Here is an 18,199-nt window from a genome sequence, read left to right as displayed (position 1 = left end):
CAGCTGCAATGAAGAATCATCAGCAGCATCACAGACACATACATCATTAACAACATTCACAAGGAAAATAAAACATTAAACATAACTTGTACACAATGGCAGTTAGTTCAAGAACTGTATGGTTGAAAGGAAGAAGCTGTCTTGAACTTGGTGATGTGGGACTTCAGGCTCCTGTGCCTTCTGCCTTATGAGTAGAAAAGACAGCATGGTAGTGGGATCTTTGCTAGATGTCGCCATCTTGAGGATGCACCTCCTGTAGATCACAAACACGAGAAGTTCTGCAGAAGCAGGAAATCCAGAGCGACTCCAGCATTTTGTGTGTGGAACTCAGTAGGTCAGGCGGCATCCAAAGAAATGAATAAACAGCCATCGTTTCAGGCAGAGACTCTTCAGGAGTGGAAAGGAAGGAAGAAGACACCAGAGTAAAGGTGGAGGCAGGGGAAGGAGGATAGCTAGCAGGAGATGGGAGAAGCCAAGTGAATAGGGAGAATAAAGGGCTGGAGAAGAAATGATTTCTACGAGAGAGTGAACCACAGAAGAAAGAGAAGGAGGAGGGGACCCAGGGGAAGGTGATAGGCAGATGAGAAGACACAAGAGGCCAAAGTGGGAATAGAAGAAGTGAGGGTAGGAAAAATATTTTTTACCGGAAGAAGAAATTGATATTCACACATGTTGGGGGCTACCCTGGTGGAATACAAGATATTTCTCCTGAGGATTTCTCCTGAGAATACAAGATATTTCTTCGCACCACAGAAGAGACCATGGAGCAACATTTCAGAACAGGAATGGAAATCATAATTAAAATGTTTAGCCACCGAGAAGTTCTGATTTTGGCGGATGGAGCTCAGGTGCTCAACTGAAAAATTGCCCAATTTACACTGGGTCTCACTAATGTAGAGGAGGTCATATTAGGAGCACTGGACACAATAGATGACCAACTGCAGCAGATTCACAAGTGCAGTTACCTCACCTGGAAAGACTGTTTGGGGCCCTGAATGGAGGTGAGGGAGGAGGTGAATGAGCTGGTGTAGAATTTTGGCAGCTTGCAGAGATAAGTATTGGGAGGGAGATTACTGGGAAGGGATAAATAGACAAGGAAATCATTAAGGGAGCACTGCCTGACAAAAGTGGTGTGGGTGGAAGGCAGAAGTTAACCATGTATTTGGTGGTAGCATCTCTTTGGAGATGGTGGAAGTTGTGGAGAATGATGTATTGGATTTGGAGGTGTATGGGGTGATAAGTAAGGACAGGAGGAACTCTATCACTGTTAAGAAGGCAGGAAGATGGAGTGAGCATGAATGTTCAGGAAATGAAAGAGATGCGAGTGAGGGTAGCATCAATAGTGGAGGAAGGGGAAACCCTGTCCTTTGAAGGAGGAGGACATCCCTGATTTGGAAAGGAAAGCCACATTCTGGGAGCAGATACAGCAGTGATGAAGGAACTGAGCTCGGGTGCATGAAGCAGCACCAATGCAGCCATCAGTGTAGCAGAGGAAGAGCTGCGGAGCATTACTAGGGAAAGCTTGGAACAGACTGTTCTGTGTAGCCAACTAAAAGGCGGGTATAGCTGGGGCCCATGTGGGTTCTCGCAGCTACCCCATGAATCTGGGCAAAGCAGGAGGAGCTGAAGGAAAATTATTGATTGTGGGGACCAGCTCTGCCAGGTAGAGGAGGATAGTGATGGGTGGGAACTGGCCGGTTCTTCTATTGAGAAAGAAGCGGAGAGCTTTGAGGCCACCTTGATGGGGGATAGTGACTGGACAACCATGGTGAAAATGAGGCAATCAGAGGCAGGGAATTGAAAATTTGGAGATCAAGAGCATGAGAAATGTTGCAGTGTAGGTGGGAAGGGACTGACCTAGGAGGGATAGAATGGAGTTCAGGTATGAAACATCCCCTACAGATACTACCAAGGGTGGGCCCACGATATACTGGGCAGAGTCCATTACCCTCTAGAGCTTGTTGTATTTCTGTACATTTGCATTGCCATGCCAAACCATGTTGCCATCTGTGAGGATATTTTCAACAGTGCACCTCCAGACTCTTGTTAAGAGTATTCAATGGCAAACGGAACCATATCAGCCTCCTAAAAAAAGTAAAGACACTGGCACACTTTCTTTATGTTAAGTATACATGGAGCAAGAACAATAATGGAATACTATGATTACACATTTTTACTGAGTTAGGCTAGTAACGCTACACGCTGACAACTTGCAGATTGGGAGCGCCAAATCAGGCCTGCTGAGACAAAAATGCATGCACTTAAACTCGCCTGACAGAAGAGAGCCCAAGCAATTAACTATCAAACTCCCACGTGTACACTTACTACATTCTCACAATCGATCAGATACAATTCTGATTGCATCTATGTGCTGGGCCCAGGGCATGTCATCTGATATGTTAACAACCAGAAGTTTAAAGCTGCTGACTCTCTCCACCACCATTCATCTAAAATATCTTGGCACACTTTCATCTTCCTTCCCCTTCCTGAAGTCAACAATCATCTCTTCAGTTTTGTTGATGTTAAGCAAGGGGTTGTTTTTGCAGCACCACTCAACCAGGTGATAATACCACCTGTGACTCATCCAACTATAGTAGTGCCAGCAGTGAATTTGAAGACGGCATTGAAGCTGTGCTTAGCCACACAGCAGTGTGTGTATAACGAGTTAAGTAGGGATATAAATATGCCTTCAGGCGCATCTGTGTTGGTGGTCAGCACGGAAGGGATATTGTTATCGGTCTTCTCAGGTCTGCTGATGAGGAAATTGAATATCCAGTTTCAGAGGGAGATACAGAGGCCAGGTCTTGAAGCAGGGTGATTATGTTGAATGCCCAGCTTTAGTCAATAAAAGCAGCCTGATGTGAGTTCCTGTTGTCCAGAAGAGAGTGAAGAGCTGGAGAAATTGAATGTACTGTTGACCCGCTGGGGTAGATAAATTGGAGTTAATCCAAGTTTCCTGAGGCAGGAGATGATTTACACAATAACAAACTTCTCAAAGCTCTACATTGTAGTTGATCTAGGTGCTATCAGATAGGTGTTGAAGAAGGTCACTGTGCTCTTGAGTACCAGTATAAATGCATTTTTAAATCGGGTGGAAACCTCAGACCACAGAAGTGAGAAGTTGATACATCGGTATGTATTCTAGCCTATTGGTCTGCATGGTCTTTGATACTTGGCCAGGTATGCCATCTAGACCAGACACTTGTCGAAATATGTATAAAAGGCATTCAGCTCATCTGGGAGTGATGGGTCATTGCCCCTTATGCTATCTAATCTCTTCTTGCACAAAGTTATTATGTATGTCCTGCCCAGCCATTGAGCTTCTTCCTCTGATTCCGGTTTGGTTCAAATTTCCTCTGCGTTCAGAATGGCTTTCCAAAGTCTGTATGTGGACTTCTTGTATAACTCTGGGTCACCAGCCTTAAACACCTCAGATCGAGCCCTCAGCAGATTACAAATCTCCTAGTTCATCCAGCACTGCTCAGAAGACTCAGAATGGCTTTATGGTACAAACATGTCCAAACATACACTTGTGAAGTAAGTGACGATTGCAGCGTATTCATTAAGGTATGTTAACAAATCCTTGAGCGCAGTCCAGTCCACTAACTGCATTTGCTCCTCCGCTTCTGCCATCCAGCTCTTTGTAGTCCTCTTCACTGGTATCGTATTCTTCAATCTGTGTACACAGGCAGGAGCTGCTCATCCAGATGGATTTGCCAGCGTGTGGATGAGAGATGGGTGATGGACATTCTTGCTGGTGATAAAGCGGTGGTTGTGAGTTGAGTCCTCGTCTATTGCAGGTCATGTGTTGATAGTAGTTGGGCAGAAACTAAGCTAACCTGGTCAAAGTCCCACCACAATGTGGCTGGCATCAGCATATGCTGCTTTGTACTTAATCACAACACTTGCACTCAGTGACTGTTTTATTTGGTGCAGGAGTGGAGTATGGTATGGCATTCTACTGCTGTAGCCCATCTGCTTCAAGGTTTACGTACACAACGCTGGAAGAACTCAGCAGGTCAGGCAGCATCCGTGAGAAAAGAGTAGCCAACATTTCGGGCCAAGACCCTTAATCAGGAATGGGCTGAAACCCAGTAATAGAGATGGGGGGGGGGGGGGGTGCTAGAGGCGCCAGGTGGAAAACCAATCAGAGGAAAGATAAAGGGGGGAGGGGATAAGCATGAAAGAACCGTAGAGACAAAGAAGCAGGAAGTTGAAAGGGGAGAGGGGCAGAGGGGGACCTGGGATATGGGGAGGGGGAGGGAATTACTGTAAATTGGAGAATTCAATGTTCATACCACCAGGCTGGAGGCTACCCAGACGGTAGATGAGGTGTTGCTCCTCCAACCTGAGTTTGGCCTCATCATGGCAGTAGAGGAGGCCATATATGGGCATATCTACATGGGAATGAGAGGCAGAGTTGAAGTGGGTGGCAACCGGGGGGTCCCGTCTATTGTGACAGATGGAGCGGAGGTGCATCCCCTCTCTGCCTCCCTCCCCTTTCAACTTCCTACTTCTTTATCTCTACAGTTCTTTTATGCTTATCCCCTCCCCCCTTTAAATTTTCTCTATCACTGGTTTTCGGCTCTCTCTTTCCCCCCCCCCCCCCCCCCATTCCTGATTAAGGGTCTCGGCCTGAACCGTTGGCTACTCTTTTCTCACGGATGCTGCCTGACCTGCTGAGTTCTTTCAGCGTTGTGTACGTATCCTTTGATCCACAGCATCTGCAGTTGTATTTTTGTTGTTTTACTTCAAGGTTTGATGTGTTGTGTGTTCAGAAGTGCTTGTCTGCACACCACTGCACACAATGCATGGTCATTTCAGTTACTGTTGCATTCCTGTCAGCTTGAACCAGTTTGGCCATTCTCCTCTGACCTCACTCATTTATGAGGTTTTTTTGCCCAAGGAACTGCCATTCACTGATACTTATTTTATTTTTTTTTGTTTATCACACCATTCTCTGTAAAATCAAGAGATTAAGCATGAAAATTAGTGGTTTCTGAAATACTTGAGCCACGTCGTCTGGCACCAACAATCATTTCATGGTCAAAGACACGGATCACATTTCTTCCCCATTCTGATGTCCAGTCTGAGGAACAACTGAACTTCTTGACCTTGCCTGCATGCCTTTTATGCATTGAGTTGCTGCCATATGATTGCTTGATTAGATATTTGCGTTAACAAGCAGGTATACCAAAAGGTGGCCACTGAGCATTTCCCTATACTTAGTACAGTATGAATTTGATTATCCAGCATACTGAGGATTTTGCTAGTTCTGGGCTGACAGATTTTCCAGACAATAGGTTGTAATTCTTCATAATCGCCCAACATACTATTGATCTTCAAATATCAAATGTTACTTAGAAATGTAGTATTCTCCAGTGAACTTGGTTGGTGTAAAGGGAGGGCCAGAAAGAACCCAGTGAAATTCAAGCGAGTGTGAGAAATGCAACAAGGCGAGTTACTAATGTGAATAGGAATCAGAGCCCAAATGTGTTGCAGGGACCATAGCAATTGGCATCCTGTGAACCAGATGTGATCCACCAAGCTTTCTAGACAATGGGATATTAGACTATTGGGACTCTACTGTATTTTGTTCTGTGCACTGCCCTGTTGCCACATACAGATGATTCTGTATAAAAATGGAAATTTTTCAGCATTTCAAAACAGACATGGTATACGATGGCATTGTATATGAAGGGACCAAAGCATTGTTGTGGGATGAGTGTTAGGGATCCTCAATCTCTTTGACCCACTACAGTCAGGTCGGAGGTACAGGAGTATCAGAACTAGGACTACGGACTGGGTAACAGCTTCTTTCCCCCAGGCTGAGAGACTAATGAATACCCTGCCACCAGAGAAGTCTCATCAGCAAGCTGTTTACCATGCACGTTTGCCTGTGCTGCACAATACTTGAAGTTTGAATTGTATTTTATTAACTTATTTGTGGTAATACTTTGTTTCATGTGATGTGTTTTGTGAGTACACTGGTCTGGGGGAACATTGTTTCTCTTGGCTGTATATGTGCAGTCAGATGACAGTAAATTTGAACTGGAAAAATGAATGGGGCCAAATAAATAATCATGTAGCATTTTTACAGTATGTGCAGAAAATCAGGTGCGTGTATAATTTAAATAAATATTTTCCCTCTTTTTGTTCCTCAGAATAATTTGTGGCATTACCCAGTTTACAAATAGAAATCACATTGCATTTGCTGCTTTAGAATCTGTTGCCTTTCAAACACGTGAGGTAAGCCAGAGTTTCATTCTATCAGTGCACCTTGGGTGCACTTTCATTTTCCCTTACTGGATTGTTCTGGCACAGACAAGTAGAGAATTGGTGAGAGGTTCTTTGTAAATCCTGTCAAACCAATAATACTGCAAGTGCTAGCAGCTATTCTATCTTTTGGTACTTTATTGAAGACCTTGAAGTGCAAGGAGACAAAATCCCTTTGTTTGCCTTTGTTATTTTGTGTGTAGCCTCAAAAAAAAACTCAGATTTGTCAAATAAGCTTGCTCATTTATAAACCAATGCTGACTCTATGTAATACTGTTTTTTTTTAATGTCCCCAAAAAATGAGTTACTTGTGGAAAAGAAAACTGAAAATGTAGCCAATTATAAGAAATGTTGAAAAATGCATGGAACCTAGAAAATTAGGGGGGGGGGGGGTCGTTTAGTGGAAAAGGTACCTTGAAGGTAACATTGCATGTTGATTTACAGTGTGAAGGAACTGCCTCTTGCTGATTATAAGCTGAAATGGGGGGGAAGGGTGCGGAGGTTGAATTAACCAAAATGACACTGCGATCTTTGCACCAAACACCAGAAGTCCATGCTTGCACCTTCTGAGGATTTTTTTGTAATTGTATGTAGGTGGAAGCTTCAAGCCAATAAATAAGGTGCAAGTCAATTAACAAACGAGAAAATCTGCAGATGCTGCAAATCCGGGCAACACACACAAAATCCTGCCTGGCCTGCTGAGTTCCTCCATTTTGTTTGTGTTGCTAGGAGGTCAATTAATTCAACTTGCAATGCATCAACAAGATCACATTTGTCTTTTTAATGAAGTGGTCTAGGACCTTACTGATGATCAAATTGCTAATACAGATATTGAAGTGTAATATCAATCATTTGCCTTTTTCAACCATGCTGCCCCTCACCATGTGGTTACATTATCTAGAAGAGGTGCAACCAGGATCAGCATAGAAAAATTTCTGGGTAATTCTTGTAAATTCGAGCCAAACAACCAAGGTGCTCAAAGATCATAATCCTTTCAAAATCCTATCTGCCCATAACTTTTGGCTTATGGCTTATAGAAGTAATTTCTTCTGCGTGAAAAGATATTGAGCTGTTGATCTCAATTCAGTGACCTTTATTTGCTTAACCTGTAGTGAGAACGGAAGTTTAAAACCATGCCAAAATTGCAAATAAACAAGAAAACTACATTCCACACAAGTGTAGTTCATAAACCAATACCTGTGTATCTTGTCTTTAATTTTGAACTATACTCGAAGCGAACCACTCTGCTGGGAATGTAGTATTAGAGTTGAACACTCAAGGTGAATGTCTTTTATTGAGTGGAAAATTAAATTGTACACAAAATAGAAATTAAGTTTGAAACTTGTCTGAAGTCTAAACAAAAATATTGTGGAATAAAGTAAGTTAGCAGGGTAATTAAATGTTGCAGCTCAATAATTGTATGCTGCTTTCAGCTTCTTGAGGCCATGAACAAAGACGCTGGGATCAAACAGACACATCTCAGAGTAGACGGAGGAATGACCAGCAACAAGATAATGCTGCAACTTCAATCAGATATACTTGGTATACCAGTTGGTAAGGATCCAAAGTTGCACTCTTCCTTCCAGTTCCTGTCAGGAAAAGGGGCTTGCTTCCAGTACCCAGTACTTCTTCTTGAATACTGAATATTTGGGGGAAGTTGCTAATTTTTATAAAGATGAATTGTTCATGACAGAAGTCTCTTATCTATATTAAATATAGTTTTATAGAGTGACTTCGGGCTGTTGTGAGATTGCAAAATAAAAACAAAGCGTTGGAAAGACTAATATTGTGTAAAGAGAAACAGTTTACATTTTAATTTTGAAACTTTGTTGGAACTGTAAAAGCTCAGTTGAATGTCAAGAGAATGTATTCCATATTCAACCTGAAATTCTTACTCTTCGCAGACATCCATGAAACAAAAAACCCCAAAGAATGAATGACAGAAAAAGTTAAAACCCCAAAGGCCCCCCCCATGCACAAGCAGCAGCAAAGGTATTAACCCTCTCCTCTCCCCCACTTGCTCCAACAAAAGCATCAACCCTCCATCACCCACCATGCAGGCAATAGCAAAGCCCCTAATGAAGTCATGATCTAGAGTCCATCTAAAACCTCTATCCATCCCAACACTTCATCTCAGACAGGCACTCCCTCTCCCTAGAGAAGGAGAGAGATATCGTCCCTACAACAAGAGGGGAGACAAACAGCTCATTGTTTTGATGTTATAATCTGCCGCATCACTTCCCCAAGTACCCCAACTCCAGGATCAACAGAATCTCTCTCACCATCAAAAGAAGAGAGATTGTTTGTGTGCAGGGGCCTTCTTTCGAAGGCGGTGTGAGCTGCCTGCTCTCTCTCGACATTTCAATATCCAGTGACGCTTCAGTTCGCAATATCAGTGAGGAATCTGGTCAACTATGGGGCCACACCCCAAAGGTGCATGTTTTCCAGGCTACACCAGGAGATTTTGAAATGCCAGGCCAATCAGTCATAGAGTGAGAACCCATTGCCAGTGAAGAACCATAGTTTGAGCTGCAGCTGTAGATCACGGGCTCCAGCCACCTTTGAAAGAAAGAGACATGAGGAGAGAAGAATAACATGTTTCGTGGATAAACTGGAAGAAGTCACCTGGGTCTACAAAAGCCTCTGGAGCTATCTATCCGAAAGGCTGAAATCTTGTGTTTCTTTCCACAGATTGCCTGAACCTGTTGTATCTCTTGAATTTTCTGTTTCCATTTCATATTTTGAGCACTTGCCTATTTGGTTTGTAGTTTTAAAAAAAGTATGAAGCTTCCTCAAAAGCTTTGAATAAATGGAGGTTGGTAGGATTTCTGTGGGAGCTCTCAATTTTTTGCTTGAAGATTGTTGGAAACACGTGAGGAAATCGTGAGAATCATTGACAAAAGAAGTGGTCAACTTTTTACAAGTTTAAAAAATGTTTTATCAGAAGATTATGAGAAGCATAGATAGAGTAGACAAACAATGTCTTTTTCCAAGGGTTGAAATACCTAATACCAGAGGGCATGCATTTAAGGTGATAGAGCGGTAAATTCAAAGGTGATGTGAGGGGCAAACTTTTTTTTAATACCAGAGTGGTGGGTGCCTGGAATGCATTGCCTGGGGTGGTGATAGAGGCAGAAGCATTAGAGACATTTAGATAGATTCATGAATAAGGAAAATGGAAGGATCTGGACATTGTCTAGGCAGGAGAAATTAATTTAATTGGCCATTTTATTATTCAATCAGCATTTTGTGTGTGTTGTTCTTTGAGTTTCCAGCATCTGCAGATTTCCTCATGTTTATTATTAATTTAATTGATTCAGCACACAATTGTGGCCAGCGGGCCTGTTCCTATGCTGTACTGTTCTATGTTCTTCAATACATGCAGTTCTGAGTTTTCAGAACGTTTCTTTTTTTGCTCAGAATCTGTAAACATTAGGCTTATTGAGCATGAGCAGTAAGTGCTTTTGGTACATTATTTTTGTTTGTATGGCTATGTCTATTTTGAATCTAGTGATGGAAAGGTCCATCACTTTTTAATTTATGAATCATTATGGATTGTATTAGTGTTTTTTTTTAAGCTGTTCCAACACACTACTTCCATCCTTTGTTTTTCTCCTCAATAAAATTAAAATTGTCCAAAATTGTGTTGATTGTGCCCTAACCTGCACCAAGTGCAACCTAATTTAAAAGTTACTAGCACTAAAATTATCATCTGGACTAGGTCCATGGATGGTTGGTTTGTGATAGGAGGGATTGAGTAAACAAGGCTGTTCTTCTGACATGTTGAAGAATATGAAGAGATCTGTTACTTGTGTGGAACAGTTATGAACTAGGAAGCACATTTTCACAATCTTGGTTTGTATATACAAGGAGAAATGTATTTTCAGAAGGTGATAAATACTTTGCTAAATAAGCATTGCCTTCTTGAGACAGCACATGCACAAAAATCCCAAATCCCAACTGAGTTAGCATTTTGTGTGTTTTGCCTTCTTGCAGTGAAAGCAAGCATGGCACAAACAACTGCACTAGGAGTAGCCATGGTGGCTGGTGCTGCAGATGGTATTGGAGTCTGGAATCTGCCAAAAGACGGTTCCTCAATCTCAGACTGGGAAAAATTTGAACCACAGATAGAGATTGAAGGTAAGAAAGCATTTGACTTGGAAATCTTGTCACAGGCCATCTGTTGCATTAAATGATTTTTTGGGGGGTTTAATGGAATGGTATAAATGTATTTCTAATTTTAATTTAACTACAATGTTACAAACCACCTTGAATCTGATTTAAGATTTTCATTGCTTCCTTCATTACAAAAATAGATTACTTCAATGTTGATGTAAATGCTATTAATATTACAGTAACAGAAAATTGGAATTTTAAAAAAAACTTTTCCTTTAGTCACGTCAAGTATCGTAATGCCATTTTGTCTCTTAGCACATTCTTTATTCATTGGATTTCCATTGTCTGGAATCCCCAGCCAGTGCTTGCTGTAAGGTGCATCCATTTGTGAACTGGTCTGTGATGCAGTGCAAGCAGTGTAAAACACTGTACCTGTTCCTCATTTATCGTATCGTGTTGTCAGAGGTAATACTTCAAAAAGTAAAATGCCTTAATTGTATCACAGTGAAGTGCAATAATCCAGAATTGGTTGGTAAGTATGAGAAAGTATCAGATGGGACATTGAGTGATGCAGGATTATAGAGTGAATACTAGTGTGGAATTGAGACAGATACAGATATACCTTGAAGAACAGTAAGATCATTAGAGACTGCACAAGGCATCATTTTCTGTTTAACAGACCTGGGACTGGAGGAAGTTTGAATTGAAAAAGAGTAATGTCATAAAGGCAACTGAGTAAAAGAATAAGATCAAGCTTCCACACGTGACATGGCTAATTACTTATTTAAACCTATCAACCCTACTGGGGCATCGACCGTTGACAGCAGCTCACCAAAGTCCTCTATCCTGAGCTAATCTGTTAAGTTGTTGCCAGGTGTGGCCCATCTTTACATCTTCTAGGAAAAGATCCTTCCTCTGTCAGGGATGAGATTTTTTGGATCTTCTTTGGTGTTTCCATAGCTCTTATTTTTATAGGATGGGGTTGTTAATCCCATGCCCAACTCCCCTCCTTTTGCAGCTGGGTTATAGTAGAGTTAAAAGGCTAATTAGGTGCTATTAAAATGTGGAAGAATATCTAGCCGACTTTATTTAATATATTTTTTAATCCACAGAGAGCAACAAACGGTTTCATCGCTGGAAGTTAGCAGTACAAAAATCAATAGGCTGGGTGGAGCAAGGTGACGAGGATTTTGGTGAGTGTTGGGGTAAAAGTCAAAAAGAGAGCCAGTCATAAACAGCACCAATTAAGATCAGAGAAATGAAAATTTAAAAGGCAAAGTAAGTGTATGAAAAAAGTTATCCTAAATTAAGTACAGAAGTAAATAGTTTAAGTGAAGTAAGTAGTTGGGTTTCAACATATAAATATTAAAATTGTAGTACACAGAGGAGTGAAGGGACTTGCACATGGACACTAAGTGCACTGTATGAACAGGCGAATCATAAGAAAATAGAAACAGGTCATTTATTTAGAAATGCAGTGCTGAACAAGGCCTGCCCACCAAGCGGCACTGCCCTGCAACCCACCTATTCAACACTAGCCTAATCAGAGGACAGATTGCAATGACTGCTTAACCTACTAACCGATATGTCTTTGGAGGTAACCAGGGCACCTGGAGCAAACCCATGCAGTCATGTAAAATGTGCAAGCTCCTTGCAGATGGTGCCAGAATTGAAATCTGATCTCTGGAATGCCCCGAACTACAGTCACGTCACTCTGACAGCTACCATGGTGCGCCAAGCCTTGTCCCCTCAATCCTGCTATGTCATTGAGTATGATCTTGGCTGATTTCCTTTTCTGTGCTGATTTCTCATAGTCTTCAATTCCTGGATCTTACGAAATGTATCCTCCTCTTCAGATACTCCCCAATGACCCCACTCCAGAACCTGCTGGGCAGAGATTTGCTAAGGTTCATGAGAAGTTGTTCTATTGCAACTCCATTTTAACTGACTGTCACCTAACCTTGAAGCTACACCTGTTAATTGATAGTCCAACCCCACCCCCTGTCACTCCTGTGCAAATATCTTGACATCTAACCTATCATACCACTTAAGGATTTTGTGCTGCAATGAGATTGTCCCTCTTTCTTTTAAACGAAATTTCTCTAGCTGGTTATGGAAAGTCAACACTATATATTTAGTTAACTGCATCTTGTAATTTACTTTAGATGATTTAATTCAATTACAATGGGTCGTAAATATTTGCTGCTCATCTCCCAGTCATTTTGGAACTGCATATGCGAAGGAAAATCTTCTGTTCAAAAACCAATGTGTAACATTGCGGATTGTTACCAAGTGGAAGGCCATTTTGCAGCTTTGTAGCTCAAGTGTTGGATTTGTCTGTTTAATTGTTATTTTCTTTGCAGCTTAATAGTTGCCGTTTATTATGCTTTCTAGTGTAGTCTAAACCATGGATGGCCAACCTATGGCGCATGTGCCAAAAGTGCGATGGATGATTAGAAGTGGTTCATTGCACCCCAGTGATAATGATAAAAAAAGTAAGCCTACTCATGCAAAAAGTATTAACCAAAAACCAATTTGTAGGAAAAAAATCTATAACAGGAATTCAAGTAGCTTAGAGTTAGAAATGGGTTTTACTGAGAATAAATCTGGAACTTAACATTCATCAAAAGATGTGCACGAAATAATAAAATCGCTAAAAATAATTGCTATCTTTCACATTAATCTCTTTTCAATTTTTAAAGATGTTCAATGAGTCGAACTAGGAAAGAAGGGCTTTTGTTCTGCAGTCGTTCTATAACTATTCAATACACGTTTGATACTTGTTTGATCAGAGGCGCCAGGTGTCTGCACCAGCGGTGCATCACAGGTTTTTGCCAGTCAGTTTACAATTGACACTCGTGCACTATGGAGTTGTGTTTTGTTCATCCTTTGAACATTTGCAGTTTTGTACTTTTTCGAAAATTTAGCCTTGTTTTTATATTCAGTTACCCATTACAGAAAATGAGCAAAAGAAAAGCAGAAAGTGATAGTAAACGTGAATTCAATGAACAGTGGGAAAATGAGTTATTTGCAGCAGGTCTGTGTGCATTGTTTGTGAAAACACTTTCTCACATAATAAAATAAATGATCTTAATAGACACTAAAACACATCATTAGAAAGAAAACTGAGGCTAGTGCTTGGGTCTGAGTTATGGAAAGAATGTCATTAAGAAAAAGGAAGAAATCAAAAGAAGACAAAATATATTAAAAGTCTCTTAGGTAAGTAATGCTTGTTTTTATATTAAATCAATATATAATGTAAAAAGCTAAATATATCTATATTAACATTTTTTACAAGAACTGAATGGGGGTACAAGAGTTGTATGGCACATCTGAACTCATGCGTGAAAATTTGACACATGGAATGTAAAAGGTTGGCCACCCCTGGTCTAGACAGACTCTTATCTGCAAGTTTGATTGGAATTTCTCTTATTTACTTAGGGTAAGAAGTGACCGCATAGTGACACTATCTTTATGCTTCTATCACTCTTCACTTAGTAGACTTCTATCACTGTCCATTTTCAACTCTATAATACTTAATAAAACAATTGTGAAGCAGCAAGTTTTGTGCCTCTTTCTGGACTTCCAAAAGAACCTTGATTTTAGAGCATCAGAATCCATCAATGTTTTGGTGAGGGAGGAGGAAAATAGTTATCATGCTTAATTTTTGTACAGGTTCACAATCCCTTACTTGATATCCTTGGGGCCAGTTGCATTTCAGAATTTGGAATTTTTCAGATTTCAGAAATTTGATAATTATATTGATAATTGACCTCTGTGTGGGAGGACTTTAGGACCCAGGGAGCTCCAGACCTATGCACATCCTCCCATATACTTTAAATCATCTCTAGATTACTTATAATACATAATATAATGTAAAAGCTATGTAAGTAGTTATACTGTATTGTTTAGGGAATAATGACAAGAAAAAAGTCTATATGCGTAAACAAGTCTGTATATGCTTAAACAACGAGTGCTGGAGAGAGAACTTCCAGGTTTTCCTGATCTGCGCTCTTTTACAAATACTATTAGTTTATTTATAGAGTAATGTACTGATAAATTAAACAGTGGGATAATTATAGACCATAAATATATAAGTACATTTTATTTCTAACAATAACATTCAAGAAAACAAAAATATACAGCTTCAAACAAACCGATTCAAACACCTGGAAAATGATTTACTAGAATAAATATAGAATGGAAATACTGCAGGACAAGTTCAAACTAAGCTAAATACGTACAGATACCTCTAAGTTATATTACGTCTGGCAAACAAAGCTAAATATTCTATAGGTACCTGATGGGGCAGGAACAAGATTCTCAAGTTATGAAGCAGCAATGTGACAGACAGCGTTTTTAAATACTTCAAGTGTCATTTGTCTCATTAACATAGGTTTATGTCTAAGCAATCTCTCTTTTAACTGAGTAAACTGCCATAATCTCTTGCTCACTGATAAATGCATGTTGTTCAAGGCCAGCAATTAATTGATCACACATTTTCACCATATTGTCTATGGGATTTTTTCACCTGTGTTCACTATGTCATTATCATCACTATTATCTTCATGCTTCTCTGTATTTAGCACCATTTCAGCAATCTCCCCATCACTCAAGGAATGCAGGTGCATCATTGTCAATGTGCGGCATTTCTTCAATGTCAGCTTCCTCTAACTTATTTACACTTTAGTTCAATAACATTTTAGTGTAAATTATGATGTTTGATAATCATCTTCTCATTAGTGACACAATCCTTCAAAGTCTTGATCTGTAGGTTCATTTACATCAAACGTCATTGTAGCCAAAGTCTGTTTCAAGCATTTGTTATTGTTAATTTATCAACATCATTCCAAGCATTAGCAACAGTGTAAGTGGCATCCTTAACATTGAACTCAGGAAGTCTTGGATTCCTTCTCTTCTGTTTACTGCAGAAAGCATACAATTCAAAAAGTAGTCTTTATACTTGCTGTTCATGAAACGTAAAATTCCCTGGTCACAAGGCTGTAATATAGATGTCACATTGGGGGGCAAGTAAATTGCAAAAACATTACTTTTCACAAGAAGTTCGGCAGGGGGATGTGCAAAGCAATTGTCCAGGAACAATAAAATTTTACAGTTTTCTTCTGGTCCAGCTTGCCTGCAATGAACTCGTGCCACTGGTACAAAGTGGTTATTGAACCAGTCAGAAAACATTTCTCAGGTTACCAGTGCTTTCTTGTTTGCATAATAATGCACAGGTAAATTGCGTACACCTTTCAGGCATCTCAGATGTTGGCTTTTTCCAATCACTGCCAACTTCACCTTGTGTGCCTGCTGCATTGGCACACCCAAGAATAGTTAACCTGTCCTTAGCATCTTCTAAAACCTGTAGGTGCTCTTCCATCAGCCATTGTTAATGGTTTTTCTAGGAACATAGTGCCAGTAAGAAGTTGTTTCACCGCACAGACACACCATGATCAAACTTCTGCAATAGCTCCACTTTCTGCGTTACTGATAATGATAGATGCTTCCTTCTCTTTTTCTCATTGTTACCCACATGGGTATCTGCAGCTCTTTTTGACATTTTCACAGTGAAATTAAAGACAAAGTCAACAGTGAACACACAATATCAGCGAATGCAAGTGTAACCAGTACGAGCGCTGAGCTACAGCTGACATCTGGTGGCCTCTGCTAGTGCTGCCACTTCACACCTGAGTGACGTCAGCTGTTGGTGCGCCAAACAAGACTTGTTACAACACGTTCCACACTCCACGAAGAAAGCTTCGGTTTTCTGATTTTAGAATTTCGGATATGGGATTGTGGACCTGCATTGGTTTTGTACAAAGTGATTTAGATCAGGTATTTCAGAGAATAGATTTTGGTATGATTAATTATCAGTTTTTTTAATAATATTTAATGCCTGAACAATTCTGTATCATGACTGCTCATTTTGTTAACTTTAGCATGCTTGCTAATGCTGTGTGATGTTGATGTATTTGTGACTCTCCAAGCTTGGTTTTCTTTGCTTTTGGGATGAGATGTTCATCAACCTGCACAACATTTATTGCCAATTACTAATCATCCTGGGAATCGAGTCACTCAACCTCAGAACTATCCACAAGCAGTGGAGAGACTTAAATGGCAAAATGGTTTGGTTGACAGCCTTGGATAATGGATATTTTTTTGAAAATGTTTTGTAGCAAAACACATGCGCTCATACTCAGGGTTAATTTACAGTCATGATTGAATGTCATTTTTACTTGTGGTATTGCTCTAATGTTTCTGAACAATGCTCTTTATCAATACATCACGCTCAAAACAAAAGTAAGTATTAAAGAGGTGAGCCTGTCGGCCAACAGTCAGTTTTCTGAGTTCAGGGAATTCTTTGTTGTTCCCTGAGCAGGTAGGTGGAAGTTGTATCCCTGTGGCTTGAGCTGCTTGAAATCTAACCACAATCTGTATTGGACCATAAGATATAGGAGCAAAATTGGGCTATTTGGCCCATTAAGTCTTAGAAACATAGAAAACCTACAGGCCCTTTGACCCACAAAGTTGTGCCAAACATGTCCCTACCTTAGAAGTTACTAGGCTTACCCATAGCATTCTATTTTTCTAAGCTCCCTGTAGATAGTCAGAAGCTTTTTTCCCAGGGCTGAAATGGCTAATGCAAGGGGGGCATAGTTTGAAGGTGTTTGGAAATAGATACAAGGTGGATGTCAGGGGTACATTTTTCCACACAGAGTGATGGGTGCATGGAATGCATTGCCAGCAATAGTGGTGGAGGCGGATACAATAGGGCCTTTTAAGAGACTCTTAAGTAGGTACATGGACATTAGAAAAATAGAGGGCTATGGGCTACTGAAATTCTAGGCAGTTTCTAGAGTAGGTTACATGGTCAGCACAACACTGGGCCTTAATGTGCTGTAGATTTTCTACATTCTACCTATCTAAAAGTCTCTTAAAAGACCCTTTCCTATCCACATCCACCACCGTTACTGGCAGCCCAATCCATGCCTTGCCACTCTGTATTTTTTTTTAAATATCCCTTACATCTCTGTACCTCCTCCCCAGCACCTTAAACCTGTGTCCTCCTGCTGCAACCATTTCAGCCCTGGGGAAAAGCCTCTGACTATCCACACGATCAATGCCTCTCATCATCTTATACACCTCTATCAGGTCTTCTCTCATCCTCTTTTGCTCCAAGAAGAAAAGGCTGAGTTCACTCAACCTACTCTCATAAGGTGTGCTCCCCAATCCAGGCAACATCCTTGTAAATCTCCTCTGTACCCTTTCTATGGCTTCCACGGCCTTCCTATAGTGAGGCAACCAAAACTGTGCACAGTACTCCAAGTGGGGTCTCACCAGGGTCCTACACAGCTGCAACATTACCTCTCGGCTCCTAAATTCAGTTCCACGATTGATGAAGGCCAGTACACCATATGCCACCTTAGTCAGAGTCAACCTGCGCAGCTGCTTTGAGTGTTCCATGGACTTGGACCCCAAGATCGCTCTGATCCTCCACACTGCCAAGAGTCTTACCATTAATACTATATCTGCCATTATATTTGACCTACCAAAATGAACCACTTCCCACTTATCTGGGTTGAAGTCCATCAGCCAATTCTCGGACCAGTTTTGCTTCCCATCAGTGTCCTGCTGTAACCTCTGACAGCCCTCCACACTATCCACAACACCCCCCAACCTTTGTGTCATCATCAGTCTTACCAACCCATCCCTCCACTTCCTCATCCAGGTCATTTATAAAAATCACGAAGAGTAAGGGTCCCAGAACAGATCCCTGAGGCACACCACTTGTCACCAACCTCCA

The 18,199-nt window shown here is 40.8% G+C and overlaps 1 protein-coding gene across 2 annotated transcripts in view; it reads left to right on the top strand.

Annotated features, from left to right (window-relative positions):
• gk (glycerol kinase) overlaps positions 1-18,199 on the top strand; it is a 128,744-nt gene that overhangs the window by 101,005 nt on the left and 9,540 nt on the right. Inside the window, exons 15-19 of one of the 2 annotated variants that reach the window (XM_059968171.1) lie at positions 6,165-6,249; positions 7,710-7,830; positions 10,273-10,416; positions 11,505-11,585; positions 12,558-13,958. In XM_059968171.1, the coding sequence (XP_059824154.1) occupies positions 6,165-6,249; positions 7,710-7,830; positions 10,273-10,416; positions 11,505-11,585; positions 12,558-12,760 (634 nt within the window). In that variant the 3' untranslated portion in view covers positions 12,761-13,958. Of the gene's footprint in view, positions 1-6,164; positions 6,250-7,709; positions 7,831-10,272; positions 10,417-11,504; positions 11,586-12,557; positions 13,959-18,199 lie in introns of those variants that run through there. The other variant, XM_059968172.1, reaches the window with a different exon arrangement.

The sequence above is a fragment of the Hypanus sabinus genome, chromosome 4 (assembly GCF_030144855.1).
Source record: "Hypanus sabinus isolate sHypSab1 chromosome 4, sHypSab1.hap1, whole genome shotgun sequence".
Classification (NCBI taxonomy): domain Eukaryota; kingdom Metazoa; phylum Chordata; class Chondrichthyes; order Myliobatiformes; family Dasyatidae; genus Hypanus; species Hypanus sabinus.
The sequence above is the reverse complement of the archived record's forward strand: the minus strand, read 5'-3'. Positions and strand labels throughout refer to the sequence as shown.